The following is a 15,284-nucleotide window of genomic DNA, read 5'->3' as shown; positions in this document are numbered from 1 at the left end:
GTCCATTTCCCCTTCATCTATGCTGCCTGACCCGCTGAGTTCCTCCAACACTGTTTATTTGCTCAAATTCCTTGTATACATATTTGGATAATAAAATTTATTAAATTCAAGATTCCAGCATTTGCAATCTCTTGTGACTCCAGGTGAGATCAAGCCTTGAAACTAAAGCAAGCTCATCCCTCCGGTTACGCCTGCTCTTCCAGTCAAGACTCACTCTGAAGCACACTTTGCATGCTAAGTGCTGCAAACAGTAATGTTAATTAGACACTGTTTGCCAATACAATGATGGAATCTCACCTTTCTTCATTATCACATTCCACCCTGCTGCCCTATGTCTTCCCCACTTATCACCTTGAGCTAGACAAAAAAGCTGGAGAAACTCAGGGATGAGGCAGCATCTATGGGGCAAAGGAAATAGGCAACATTTCGGGTCCAAACCCTTTTTCAAACGGATGTGAGGGTGGGGCAGGAAGAAAAAAGGAAGAGGTGGAGTCAGTGGGCTGAGGGAGAGCTGAGAACCGGAGGCGAAAGTAGGGACCACCTGAAATTAAAGTCAATGTTCATGCCGCGAGGGTGCAAACTGCCCAAGCGGAATATGAGGTGCTGCTCCTCCAATTTACGGTGGTCCTCACTCTGGCCATGGAAGAGGCCCAGGACAGAAAGGTCAGATTTGGAATGGGAGGGGGAGTTGAAGTGCTGAGCCATCGGGAGATCAGGTTGGTTATTGTGATCCGAGCAGAGGTGTTCGGCGAAGCGATCGCCTAGCCTACGCTTGGTCTCACCGATGTAGAGCAGCTGACATCTAGAGCAGCGGATGCAATAGATGAGGTTGGAGGAGGTGCAGGAGGTTTTACGAATGTGTGAGGAAACCAGAGCTTCTGGAGTAAACTCACGGGAAGAACGTACAAACTCAGCACAGACAGTACCTGTAGTCAGGATCGATCCTGGCTCTCTGGTGCTGTAAGGTAGCAACTCTACAGCTGTGCCATCGTGTCGCTACTGAATGCCAATTATTTCATATGCAGAGCCTCCAAGAGGAAAAGGTAGACCAATTTCCTACTGTTGGACTAGGTATGTCTAAAGTGTTCATTGTATTTTAACCTTTGGTGGAATAATAATTTCTGTTTGACCAGCTCAGCTGCCCACTCGAATTCTCACCTCCTTAAAATGCTTGAGAATGTCGTTGATAATGAACTCCTGCGTCTCATATGGGTGCACTCTGGTGTATGGGTCCAGGTGGATCACTGCATCCTCAAAGCGGATCAACCGGATGCCCAGCATGCCCTTCAAAGCCTGCAACAACAAACAAAAAAATAACACCAAACTGATACCTGCAAAAATAAGAGCAAAGGATGACTAATTCAGGGAGTTCAGAGTGAAAGCTGACTCGGAATGTCATGTCAAAGCCAGAGCACTGCCTAAGGGAAAGAAACCTGTCAATTTTATTTTGTTATCAACAGACATCTATGACTTAACCATGCCGTAAGATTAGGATGATTCATGTAGTTTGATTGTGTCATTTACAAAGGTCAAAAGGCTGACAGTGATGATGGGAACCAGAAAATAATCACTAAGGACAAGGAAAGTCCCTTCGTCTGTAAGCTCATTCCTTCAGGGAGCCGACCCACAGTTTTAGTTTTAGTCTTATTTCTCTTATTTCGTCGACTATTTCAAATATTTCGCTGTTTCTGATCTCGGACATGTTTTCTTGGCTCAGTTACATGGCACTCGCGCCTTTCTTTCAATAGTCGAATTATCAATTCCCATTCTACTGAAGAGATATTCTCAACTGACATTCCTGTGCAGCACTGAAAATCATTCATCATCCTTTGTGCGAGATGTTATTACAAGGCTTTGTCTACGTTTCCAATATCTAGATGATATGGCACCATAGAAACAACAGAGTACTTTTCCAAAATCATGATCAGAATTGCTCCTCGTCTCAAATATCATCAAAATTTGATATATTGTCTAGTTATATCAGTACCATGCGGGGCTCGTATAATGGAAAACAGTTGCTATATTTTCCTGTACATCTACAAATTATGCTGATTCTATGACCAAACAAGTTGCAACAGAACTATGTCTCCATTTCCTTTTAATTTTCACTAATTTGTGATGCTGTAACTATAGATAGTTTCCCACTTGTTTGATCAATGTCTATTGCTCTTAACCAGACCTCTGACAACTTCCACTGGAGTTCTATGGGCTCTGAAGTGGTTTATAATGTCATAAAGGAATAGTAGAATTAGGCCATTCGACCCATCTAGTCTACTCCGCCATTCAATCATGGCTGACCTATCTCTCCCTTCCTAACCCCATTCCCCTGCCTTCTCCCTATAACCTCTGACACCAGTACTAATCAAGAATCTATCCTTCTCTGCCTTAAAATTATCCACTGACTTGGCATCCACAGCCTTCTGTGGCAAAGAATTCCACAGATTCACCACCCTCTGACTGAAGACCTGTAGCATGTGCAGACGGCCACAGTTCGAGCAAGAGACATTCATCAGGTAAGGTGGATGAACGGTAGGTGCTTTCCAGTTTAGATGGGGCATCTTGGTCTGCATGGGCAAGTTGGGCCGTAGGGCCTGTTTCCGTGCTGTATGACTATGCCACGTATAGCACGATCTTAAGAAACTCGCCTTGAATTCAACAGGTAGCTTGCTTGAAGTAAATACGCTCATCTTGATTTGTGGCATGCTGAGTTTGAGGTTTTCAAAGTAATAGCGCTTTGCTGTTCCACTTTTCTCATTGTTCTGTTCAGGGGCATTTTCATCTGGCTTTTCTACATCTGTGAAGGAAGGAGTTTAAGATATCAAAACTTTCACATCTGAAATGAACTGCTCTTGTACACTGAACACAATTAATTAGTGAGGCACACATGGTTACTTAGATTAAAGCTTCACTGATCAATGGTAAATTAAGATGATGATATGGAATCATTCGATAGTGCTGATGGAGGCTTTAATTAAATAGAACCCCTAGAGTACAAATCAAAAAGCGAAAAATATATAAAAAATGCAGGTGCTTAAAATCTAAAGAACAGAACAAAACCTACGGGTCAGACATTTGTGGAGAGGAAAAACAAGCGGCGATATTTAGCTTTGTTTAGAAGTACAGGACGGGAAAAGGCCCATCGGCCCATCGATTCCACACCGACCATCGATCACCCGTTCACACTAGCTCTACGCTATCCCACTTTCTCATCCACGCCCTTTACATTAACGGGAATCTTACTGAGGCCAATTAACCTACAAACCCACACGTGTCTGGGATGTGGGAGCAAACCTGAACAGCTGGAGGAAACCCATGGGAGTCACGGGGAGAACATGCAAACTCCATACAGACAGCACGTGAAGTCAGGATCAATCCTGGGTCTCTGGCGCTGTGAGGCAGCAACTCTACCTATTTCATTGACCTGGAAGGTTGATTCTGCTGCTCTCTCCACTGATGCTGCCAGATGCATTAAATATTTTGTGCATTTCATTTCCGCGTTTAAATAACCATCTAAAAAAAAGTTTATAGAAAGGCTACTCTGGAGAATTCACCATCTCAGTATGGCAACAGATTCCTCAGTCTTTGTCACGAGCTTATGACCCTGACCGGCCATGTTCGGCAGTTACACTTTGTTGGCATTCTGGCAAACACAAAGGAACCTTAATCCCCTAAATCAGACTCACCCACCATTAGACAACGTGTTATTTATAATATAGACAAACTTTATTATATACAAGGAAGTTGTCAATTTAAAACAGAAAGTCAAATCACTTTGTTACTTTTTTAATCTTCGCCTTGGGTTTAGACTCAGCAAGTACCACACCTGCCTTCTACCCCCTTTGCCCCACCACCCACCCCCCCACCGTCACCACCCAGCCACCTGAAATCCAGTAACCGAATAAGTAAGCTGCACCGGGCAACCATATAAACTGCTCATGGATTTCACAAGCAATTACAAATATATTTTTTGCTCTATCAGTGTAATGTAAAAAGCCTGGATAATTTCTGGGTGAACATCACTGAAGCACAGTTTAGTTGCAGTTAGAGCCTACAATGAGTGCCACTGATTGAACTCAAATTGATTGACATTTTATAACACAGATTATAATGATCAACATATATATCCTGGAGTGATTTGAAGGTTAGAAAATTAATCAGAATTAAGATACAGAATTTTTTGAACCCCTCAATTAGATTATGTTGCAACTTATTCTGGTATATTTTTTGCTTCATATACAAACCATCCATCCCCCCAGTTAGATTCTAGCCTGCAGGTGAGTGCAGATATTCTCCATTACATTGGAGTGTCTACACATTTGTATTTTAATGACCCGTACAACTGTATTCCAGTAAGCTGAACAAGTGTCTAATAATATTTCAATCTTATTTCCTTCGCATACCTATATCATAAGCTGAAAAAATATTTTTCTAGAATGTATCCATTGACGAGATCTGAAAAAAAGGTATTTTCCAACCTTCAAAACCCAATCAACAGTGGAAATCATCAACAAACTATAAACAAAAATGCACTCCAGCATCAGGGCTGGATTGTTGGGATTTAAGGGTTGGGTATGATCCTGAAACATACAAACCTCTCCACAGTAGTTTCAAAAGAAGAAGAAAATGCGGTCTTAAAAATAGCACAGACTATCGTGTAATAACAGAGTACAAATGGGAACATATGTCTATCTGTTTCAACTTTACAGCAATAAACAGTTTAAGATGTTAACCACTCTTCCAAGAGTAAGTAAAGTCACCCATACGCAGTAGACCCTGGGTTCACCTTCTATCATGGTTTGAATTAGTGGACTTCAGCCTCCCTGTCCTCAAGATGAAACAAGATAACCATATTAATCAGAAGTGGCTTTCTGATAGATGTTGTCATGGTAAATGTGTTTGATACAGGCCTAATGCATGGTTGTCTGAGTGCAACTCCCAGACCAGTACATAAACATTTTGTATACGACAACTTTGTGCCGCTTGCAAAGTCCACCGCAAACATTGTTTTTGACCCAAATGCAGTAGTATTTATACTGGGCATCAAGGCAATATTGATACCCTGCTTTAGAACTTGTACCTTGGTCCAACTGTCCCAAGCCAAAAAATTGCACTAGCTTCAGCAAGAGCTTCTCTTCGATTTGGACGGTCAGCTTCCGCACTGTGATCATGAGGTGCTGGAGATACAGAAAGAAATAGCGTCACTACAAATGCAAGAAGCTAATAAACATTCTGTTACTTCACTGGAGCCAATTCCTGGTAAAGAAAAGGAGAAAGTGAAATTCTAATGTTGCGTTTTCTCTCCGTTCTTTACCCAGCCTTAAACATGATTTCAAGATCAATAAACTTAATTAATTCTGCTACATACCCCTTTATTTGAACTACATTTTGTCCATCTTAATGTAAGTTCACCTGAAATTCTTTATTTGCTGTAGTGGGTGAAGGAGATCAATAGCACCTCCAATTTTAATTATCTTTTCATCGCTCCAACACAAGGTTTCTGGACAGAAAAGGTGCTAGGTGTCCCGCTTCTATGCCCTTTATAACCAGTTACAAGTTAGCGGCAGCCATACCAATATTCTTGCCCCTGCTGTGCGAAAATTGATTACTCCCATCCGTAGATCAAATGAGGATCGGCTTGCATTTCTACCTCCTACCACATTGCTATTTTTTAAACGCCACACATTTATCGATGTCTGAAGAAATTAATTGCACAAAAACCCTCCAAGAACTGCAATGTGACACTTAAAGATAGTGGAGTCAGGGGATATGGGGAGAAGGCAGGAACGGGGAACTGATTGGGGACGATCAGCCATGATCACATTGAATGGCGGTGCTGGCTCGAAGGGCCGAAGGGTCTACTCCTGCACCTATTGTCTATACTGTGGGGTCCATAATTGAGTCCATTTCTGCTGGTCTAAAACTAAACAAACATTGCACCTGTGTCAGTAATACCATTAATCCCAGGAATCAATGATATACAGTTATAAACTAGAGGACAAACTAGAACCACAAATCCTAGGTCAGATTTTACAAGGAAATGTTGATGAGGTATAAGATGGGGCGAGAGCAGTAAACACATTAAACAAGATAGGTGAGAGCAGAATGGCTGTTGTTGACGATACATATTTTGTGAAACAGCTTGTACCTGCTGGTACACAGTGTGAAACTGAGAACATTCTAATGATTTCTACCATACCCAGTTGAATGTGGAAATCCTAAAGTTCTCATCTGTGATTCAACACTTACATAATTTGCACCATTTTACAAATAAATAAACTGAAAAATGTTATTCCCGTTATAAACTTTCAAGCTTTTTTGCCCGAGTAACAGTAGACTTAAAATAGAATACATTTACTAAAGTTTATTTTCCAGTTTCTATCTGAATCATATATGAATGTTCCAAACCTTGCAGTTTGTATAAATATTGAAATTATAAGCTGATAAGTGCTCAAATTACAAGCACTTTATTCCGCTCAGTTTCTGGTCTGCAAGAATTATTCACTCTGTTTGAGTGTCAGCTGACCAGATTATATCAGTTGCTGGCAGTGAGTGATCTCCGAGAACTGACGCCGAATACAAGCCAATATTGGAAAAAGTGGAAGCTCAGATCACAGAAGTCACTCGATCTACGAGAGCAGCCCTCCGCAACATCGTCCCTTAATCAGTGAATATAAAGTCATCATCGTTGAAAACATCACCGGGCATGGTGCCTTACAATGCTATGTACGGCAGTGATCGCAACTTTGACTGAAGTGGCGATCCAAGCCAAAAATTCCAACATTTTACAGCGCGAAGAATAAGACCATCAGGATATTAAACCTTCAAATAAGCTCCGAGCTACAGAGATTTGGCAGCAGTGTTTTTTATCCCTGCATTATTAGTATTTCTTTGTTTTTTTAATATATATGCTGAACTTTTTTTGTTGCTTATTTTGGTGTTTACAGATTACTATGGTTACATATCTGTTGTTCTGCTGCAAATAAGAATTTCATTGTTCTGTTTTGGGACATGAGAATAAAAAATTTATGACACTGAAAAGTGAGCTGCTACATTTAACCTCTTCTTCCCGATGCCAATTTCACTCAGTGTACTGCAGTATAAGGGGCTGGGAAGGGAAATCAGTTCAAATTATGGACAAAAAGAGTGCTGGAATAACTGAAGAGGTTCATGAAGCATCTCTCGAGGAAAAGGATGGGTGACTCTAGTTTCAGTTCGTTATGGTTGATCCTAATCCGATACACCACTGAGAATTATGTGCTGATGTATAGCGAGTATTCGACAAGGCCCAACTGTGATGCCTTTTGGAGTACATTTTCTTGTCAGTATTAATGTTTCAGATAATAATATTTTAAAACGGTCTCATTCGGTAAAGAATCAAGACTGAATAGGAAGAGCTGCAAATAGACACAAAATACTGGAGTAACTCAGCGGGACAGGCAGCATCTCTGGAGAGAAGGAATGGGAAACGTTTTGGGTCAAGACGCTTTGTCAACGTATCAAGATGGGTCTCGGCCTAAAACGCCTCCCATTCCATCTCTCCAGAGATGCTGCCTGTCCCGCTGAGTTACTCCAGCATTTTGTGTCTATCTTCGGTTTAAACCAGCGTCTGTAGTTCCTTCCTGCACAAGAACTGCAACATTGAGGAAAAACAAAAAATCTGGAAGGGAAATGAAGCACCACTAAATTAATTTAAGTAAAAGCGAAATCTCTTTTGAAGAAGGGTTTTGGCCTGAAATGTTGCCTATTTCCTACGCTCCATAGATGCTGCCGCACCCACTGAGTTTCTCCAGCACTTTTGTCTACCTTCTCTTTTAACACTATCTGGTATAATTCAAGTGAATCTTTTGTGCCTATTACATGAAGCCAGTTTTAAAAGACAAACTCCTCATGGAGATATTTATGCAGATGAAGACCGTAGTACAGTGCTACACCAAGAACCCAATCTATAAAGAGGCTATTTTCCACTCAGACTAACCATCACAGATAGGGAGGGTTTGTGAAGAAGAGATTGATTCAGACTAAAGAGCTACGTGCAGTTGTGATCCTATCAGGTAATAATACTTGCTAAAGTAAGCATGCCTCAGTTTTGATGAGTTGGTAATAACAGCTTTGGCTGAAAGTCCTCCAAGCTAATACTGAATTAGTCTTGAGCCTCTATTGTAAATCTGTAGGATACCTTTCTTTCCTTGCAGCTGAAACACCAAAGGTTGGATAATAAAACACGGTGTGCGATGGGTGACTTTACATTCCAGACGCACGGACATTGTACTTTAGCTGGATTTCTAGATTGCCATCGCCACCTGGTGATCATCCTTGCTGTACATAATATGTCACTCCTCAAAGCTTCACTGGTTGGAAGCCATCCAGACTGCTTCCTTCACATGCAAGATGATATGTTGGCAGGTTATTCTGCAGTGATCATTCTGTAGTGCCTTCCAGCCAAATCTGATCATGTCCTCACTCGCTATCCACACTCCAGACTATTATTGCAATGGCCAGCTGCTAGCGACTAATCCTAGCTAAGTGTTCCCGCATTCAGAGATGCCAAGATGTACCAGAGCACGACAACTTGTGCCCCAGTTACGATCTGCAAAATCAGTCTAGAGATCAAACCTGAGCTCCTCCAACTCATGCAGTCTTGACACGCAACACTTAATACCTTTGCAAATAAGCATTTAGGAGCAGGAGACTATTCTTCTTTGCTCGATGTTGTTTGGGGTGGGAGAAAATTTGTGTATAATGGACAGGTTAGTTCAACAACTTGTTTATTTGCTATACATTCCAAGTAATTTACTGTGTTGTTAGATGTTTTACTTATAAATACGGACCAAGTCAATCTTCAGTATACCGATTCATTCAAGACTCACCTTGAAGAGTTCAGTCAGTGCGTTCTTGCTTGGGATCTTCATTGCGTTGATCTGAACAGCAGGACCAAATTCCACGGGTTCGGTTTCACTTTCAGGGGTGTTGGGTGTTAGAGAAAGGATTATAGGTTGTGTTGTTCCCAAAAGTTGGTTATCAATCTTATGACAAACAGAAGGAAGCAAAATATAAGTAGCCTTCAACAAAATATATTTTCTAAACGAGTGTTCTCGCACTACAAAACTGAATGGTTTCAAACACCATATTTTTCAAAAGCCAGTCTAAGTAGAGACATCTTAAGCTTTTATAATTGGTCACACACTCTGTTCCAATACAAAATATCATATTACATCTTAAAGAAACTTAGTGATCTTTTAGATGCCAACCGCAAATGTTGGTATCGAAGGTAGATGCAAAATGCCGGAGAAACTCAGCGGTTGAGGCAGCATCTCTGGAGAGAGGAAATGGGCGACGTTTCAGTCTGAAGAAGGGTCTCTACCAGAAACGTTGCCCATTCCTTCTCTCCAGAGATACTGCCTCACCCGCTGGGTTACTCCAGCATTTTGTGTCTACCTTCGATTCAGACCAGCACTGCAGTTCTTTCTTACACAAGTAAATGTTGGTAGACAGTTATAGGAATAGAATTAGGCCATTTAGCTCAAGTCTGCTCCACAATTTAATCATGGCTGATCTATCTTTCACTTTCAACTCCATTCTCCTGCCCTCTCCCCATATCCCCCAACACCCTTGCTAATCATGAACATGTCTTCACCTTAAAAATACCCAATTACTTGGCCTCCACAGCCATCTGTGGCATTGAATTCCACAGATTCACCACCCACTGGCTGAAAAAAATCCTCCTCCTCTGCTTTCTAAAGGTACGCCCTTTTATTCTGAGGCTGTGGCCTTTGATCCTAGACTCTCCCACGAGTAGAAACATCCAGCACTGATGGATAATTATCCAATCCATATGGAAATTCCTCCTCTTCATAATTTACAATGCTGTATGTGGCTATTCAACAATATTTCTTCCAGCTTTCTTTTTGAAGAACCCAAAACTAATCCCATTGCCTTTGTTTCCCCCACACACAGCTCATATTTTTGCTTGCACTGAACGACAAACATCGACAGCTGCATAATCTGTACATTGCTGGCCCTCAATCGTCTCATTGTCTGTCTCCTTGCCTAGTCTAGAACGCATGTGCATCACAGGTCAGGGAGAATCCAGCTTGCGGTCTGTATTGTGCATACCATTTTTACGTGTCTTCAAATGATCAAATTTGAGGCCTTGAAGTGCTGACTATAAAGTGTGTTTAAGATGTGCCTCGTTACCTGTACATCCTGAATGCTGACCTCGAGCATCTGACCAGTGGCGACCTTTGTGTAACGAACATCTATCCCTGTCAGAGTGGCGAATACCAATTCCTCAGGGACTTTGTTAATCAACGATACACCAACTCCGCCATCCAGTTTCACTAAAACCTGTAGATTTACAGCAAAATACACATTTCTTTAAAGAGGTAAAATACTTAATTCCATCAAAGTTGATTTCCTTCTATGGAGCGATATAAAATTATTCATTCTCCAGAGGGCGTTAACTCTTGGGCAGTGTTTTACAGACATTTTACACTTCCCCAAAGGCCATTTTACGTGTGACACTTGCATGAAAAATCACCGATGGACAATCACAGAGATGCATGATTGGGTCTTAAATCAATATGTACCGATTGTATTGGTCACTGAATATGGTGGAAAATGTGTGACAAACAAAAAAAGAAACAGGACTTGAATTTCAACACCACATGGACTATTCACTCCACTGATGATGGAGTACTTTCATTGTGAATGCTTTGCAACAGTCAGGGGCGGAAATCCGGGGGGGGGGGGGGGGGGGGGGGGGGGGGGAACCCTGGTGGGGGCCAGTGGGTCCCGTCCCGTCCCCCCCCCCCCCAATGTTTTGTGAAACATGTATTGCTACATATAGCAATTGCCACAGAGGTAGCTACATTTCAGAAGGAAATCCACCTTAGGAAAAAGCTTCAATGATTTTATCACAAAGCACCTGCATCTCGACTAGTGGGAGCTGAAGACTCGATGGGAAATTAAAGGGCCTGTCCCACTTACGCGAATATTTCCGCGACTGCCGGCACCCGTCACTAATTACCGTGCACAGGGCGTGTGTGTGTGCGCGTGTGTGTGCGTGCATGTGTGTGTGAGTGTGTGTGTGTGTGTGTGTGTGTGTGTGTGTGTGTGTGTGTGTGTGTGTGTGTGTGTGCGCGTGTGTGTGGGTGTGCGCATGCGCGCGTGGCCACCAAGAAATTGTGTCCCCTGGTCCCCCCCATGTTTTAATATCGATTTCCATGCCTGGCAACAGTTGTACAAGGCCTTGGGGAGACCACACCTTGACTGTTGTGTGCAGCTGGTTCACCTTATCTGACAAAGAACGTTCTTGCTATGGAGGGAGTTTAGCAAAGATACCAGAAGGGTCTCGACCCGAAACGTCACCAATACCGTCGCTCCATAGATGCTGCCTCACCCGCTGAGTTTCTCCAGCATTTTTGTCGACGTTCTACATTTATTTTAGTCTGTTAACAACTGCTCGTATTGTATCAGACTGGGCAGTTTGTCTTGTTCCTCTGTGCCCTGACAAGGAGTTTTGGAAACTTCTTGTTTGTTTTGAATCCAACACATCGGAAGATTACAACTAAAAACTGAAATGGAACATAGTCACACCTCCAACTCTTGTTCAGCTTCCAGGTTCTTCAATTTCCGAATTTCACCAACCTCAGCGACCGGACACTCCTCGGTCCCTGTGAGGGAACGATTGGTTCTGCGATGCTGTAGATCAGTAATCTACAACAAGCCAAGATGGTCACACGACCAACAAAGTTAGCAACCAGTTCAGAAAGTACAGAACCAATGGAACAGAATGATTATATAAAATACAAACATAAAATGGAAACAAATTGGCCATTCAAAATTTCTACAAAATCCACAAACCAAACTTACATAGAAAATGCAGAGAGAGCATCAAAGGGAAGGGAGAATTTAATATTCCACTATAAATACATAATAGTTAGAATTCAAAACAGAAAAATAAACAAATAAAGGTGTCATTAATGCTGGAGAAACTTAGCGGGTGAGGCAGCATCTATGGAGCAAAGGAATATTGCCTCATCCACTGAGTTTTTCCAGCATTTTTGTCAACCTTCGATTTTTCCAGCATCTATAGTTCCTTCTTAAAAATAAAGATGTCAGGTATGTCTCTGTTTCTATCACAAAGTCAGAAGATTGTGAGGGTGCAAATACTATTCCAGAGACCTGTGCAATTGTGCTGTATTGTTGAAAGGATGTCTTTATAAATAAATGTTAAACTGATTCTGCCCACTTCATAAAAGATCCAATTGTACAAGAAACGTTGGATAAAAGATTATCTCAACACTATTAAATTACTGTCAATAAGAGCTTGCTGCTGGCAGAACCGTGGCCATGTTTCTTACAATTCAAAAATACTTGCTGTAAAACCCTTAGATTGTCCACAAATCATGAAAGATGCTACATAACATCATTTTGAAGGACAGAGGATGAAAATGGGAAGGGATAAAGGAACGAATGAAATACCAAGAGAAGGCGGAAGAAATTAACTGGATGACCTATTGAAAAGAATGACAGAAGAACAACTCAATGAATGTACAAAAGGACACCAAAAGAATATTTAAAAGAACAGGTGGAAAAGATGGAAAGAGGGCAATGTAAAAAAGCATAGGAATATTAAAAACATGTTGTTGTGATCTCTCAGAAGAAAATTAACTAGCATGAATGGATTGGAGCAGGAAAAATGGAAATTAAAAGCACTTAACATTAATTTCTTCAATGACAGCAAGTGCAAGAAGGAGTACTGACAGCCACCAGTGTAGCAGGGAGGTGGTGCAATCAGTAATTACACACACATATCTTCCCCACCCTAAACAGAAAACATATGGAACATAATTGGAATCTTAGTGTCTGAGGAAAGAGTGGCTTTTCCAAATAAGAGGTGGGTGGTGACAAACTGTCTGGACTGGTGTTTGAGTTCGAGGTTGCCTGGGGAATGGGTGGAGATATATCGTGGTTGCATATAAGAAAGATCACTCAAGTAGCAGAAACTGTTGGAAGAAATATTGGTAGAGGCTGGACTAGAGGAAGGGATGAGGATATTCAGGAACAAGTGCACCAGAAGCAGATTGAAAATAACTGCTGTGCAGCACGGAGCCCATGGCAGAGGGAGAGGAAAGAATTCTTCTTAACAGATGATGATTAAGATGGGGAACTATGCTCTGTTGATGTGTGGAATCATAATCCAGAAGGAAAAAGTCACCTGTTAAACATATATTCTGCAAGGAAATATGAAGAAGATACATTTTGGTTAAGCAGCCGCTTGTGATCAGCATACCTGCAACACACGTGTAGGACCATCAGGAATTACTCGCAAACAGAGAACTCCTGAACCAGGTCTCATTTTCTGGTTGATGAACTGTTGCTCCACTGGAACTGGTTCCAGGCCAAGGGTTGGTTCTGGACCCAGCACCACCTCTGCTCCATCGTACAAGCCTGAAATGCCTTTGGTTATCTAGATAAATCAGAGATTTAAGATTCTTTGCACCACACTCACACACTCAAATAAACAAGTTCCAGTTAGAACACAACTAGACCAAAGTTCACTGAACAAATGAGTTGAATACAGTGCAGATTAGTAATAAATTACCCATGTGTTGTACATATGAGTTGTATGATTATTTGAAATGCATATACAAGGGCGGCACAGTAGTACAATGGTAGATATGCAGCCTTATAGTACCAGAGACCCAGGTTTGATCCTGACTACGGATGCTGTCTGCGTGGAGTCTTTATGTTCTCCCTGTGACCACGCGGATTTTCTCCTGGTGCTCTATTGTCCTCCCACGTTCCAAAGAATGGTTAATTGGCCATTGTAAATGTCCCCGAGTGCGTAGGATGCAAATGGGATAACACAGAACTAGTGTACGGGGAGATATATTGGGCCAAAGGGCCTGTTTCCACGCTGTATCTCTAAACAGAACTTGCTGGCTAAAGCATCAAAAGCAAAATCAATCACAGTGACGTTGTGGCCAAATGGTCTGTTCCTGTACTGTTCTCTGTTCTGCTCAGTTGTCAGTATTGTGCTAACCTAGTTACCCAATACCTTAAAATTAAAATGCTCATTCTCTTGTTCAAATGCCTCCATGCCTTGCTCCTCCCATTGCTGTAACCTCCACTGAATATGTAAGAAATCCGATTCCTAACTTTAGCATCCTCCCTCTCTCTGGTGTGTGTGGATTCAAGCTTGTAAGTGTCAGATCCTGTTTGCCAGCCCCTTTATTAGAGCCTCTTAAACCCTGTATCTTAAAGTGCAGCACTAAGCTTTTAATGACCATTCCCAAATATCTCTCTCTTTATCAGTGTCATTTTTTCTCCTTGGTTCTGCTTCTGTGAAACGCCTCAGGGTGTCTTCCTGTGTTAAATATTGCCAGTCGTTGCTGTAAACCTGACCTGTTGTTCAAGTTCCGTAACTGTGAATGTAACGTTCCCAAAAAGTTAAATCAACAGATCTGAACAAATCCAGTAAATCAGCTTGTCTACCTCAGGTGTGCTCTGCACAAAAGAACATTACTACCTGTGGAAAAGCAACCACAGCTAAAAGAAATGACAGGCTGTAACATGTTGCAAGCAACAAATCACCAAGTGTCACCACTAAGTGGTTAGCTTTTCTGTGTCCGCCAGCTTTGGCTTCTTGCCTAAACCCCTCTCAAGTGCTCGTTTTTCTTGTATCAAGTAAAATAATTTCAAACTGCAGACAGTGAGTTTGAGTCTTGGTTTCATTTATCTCAGCCAGTTGAGGTGCTGCAGTTGGACCGAGTGTCCCATACTCAGGAAGAGGAAAAATGTGTAACTTATTAATTCTCGCGGAAACAGGCAAATGCCGAGGAGAACAGGATCAGGATCAGGATCAGGATCAAGGGTGAATTCCAAAATGTAATAATGCTTGTGAGAAACATTTGCAAAGACATGGTGCTGGAGGAAATCCCCATGAGAATGGAAACAGAAATGACAAAAGTGCTTTGAAGGTGAAATTAACTGCCCAGTGCTGGACAGACTAGTTTTCTCAATTATCTCGGCTTTGAAGAATTTTTTAGATATTTGGGAAATCAGCACGGATTCATAAAACACAGGTCTCCTTTGGAGAGGTGAAAAAAACCCGGCAGTCTGAGAAATGTCTATGAACATTACCTACATGTGTGGAAGGCACTTGATAAAAACCTCTCATGGCAGACTCATGGAAAGTGAGCTAAGTATTGAACCAGCTATGAAATGACTGGGTGAATAGGCAGGTCACCCAATTCATAAAACGTAGCATGTGACATCTT

At 41.7% G+C, this 15,284-nt stretch overlaps 1 protein-coding gene across 1 annotated transcript in view; it reads right to left on the bottom strand.

The window, feature by feature from the left end:
• vps13d (vacuolar protein sorting 13 homolog D) overlaps nt 1-15,284 on the bottom strand; it is a 178,709-nt gene that overhangs the window by 64,731 nt on the left and 98,694 nt on the right. Inside the window, 7 exon segments of the mRNA XM_055658999.1 lie at nt 1,159-1,293; nt 2,646-2,794; nt 5,078-5,174; nt 8,868-9,023; nt 10,195-10,344; nt 11,596-11,715; nt 13,295-13,471. Of these exon segments, the coding sequence (XP_055514974.1) occupies nt 1,159-1,293; nt 2,646-2,794; nt 5,078-5,174; nt 8,868-9,023; nt 10,195-10,344; nt 11,596-11,715; nt 13,295-13,471 (984 nt within the window).

This window comes from Leucoraja erinacea, chromosome 30, assembly GCF_028641065.1.
Source record: "Leucoraja erinacea ecotype New England chromosome 30, Leri_hhj_1, whole genome shotgun sequence".
NCBI lineage: Eukaryota > Metazoa > Chordata > Chondrichthyes > Rajiformes > Rajidae > Leucoraja > Leucoraja erinaceus.
This window is presented reverse-complemented; position numbering and strand designations above follow the sequence as displayed.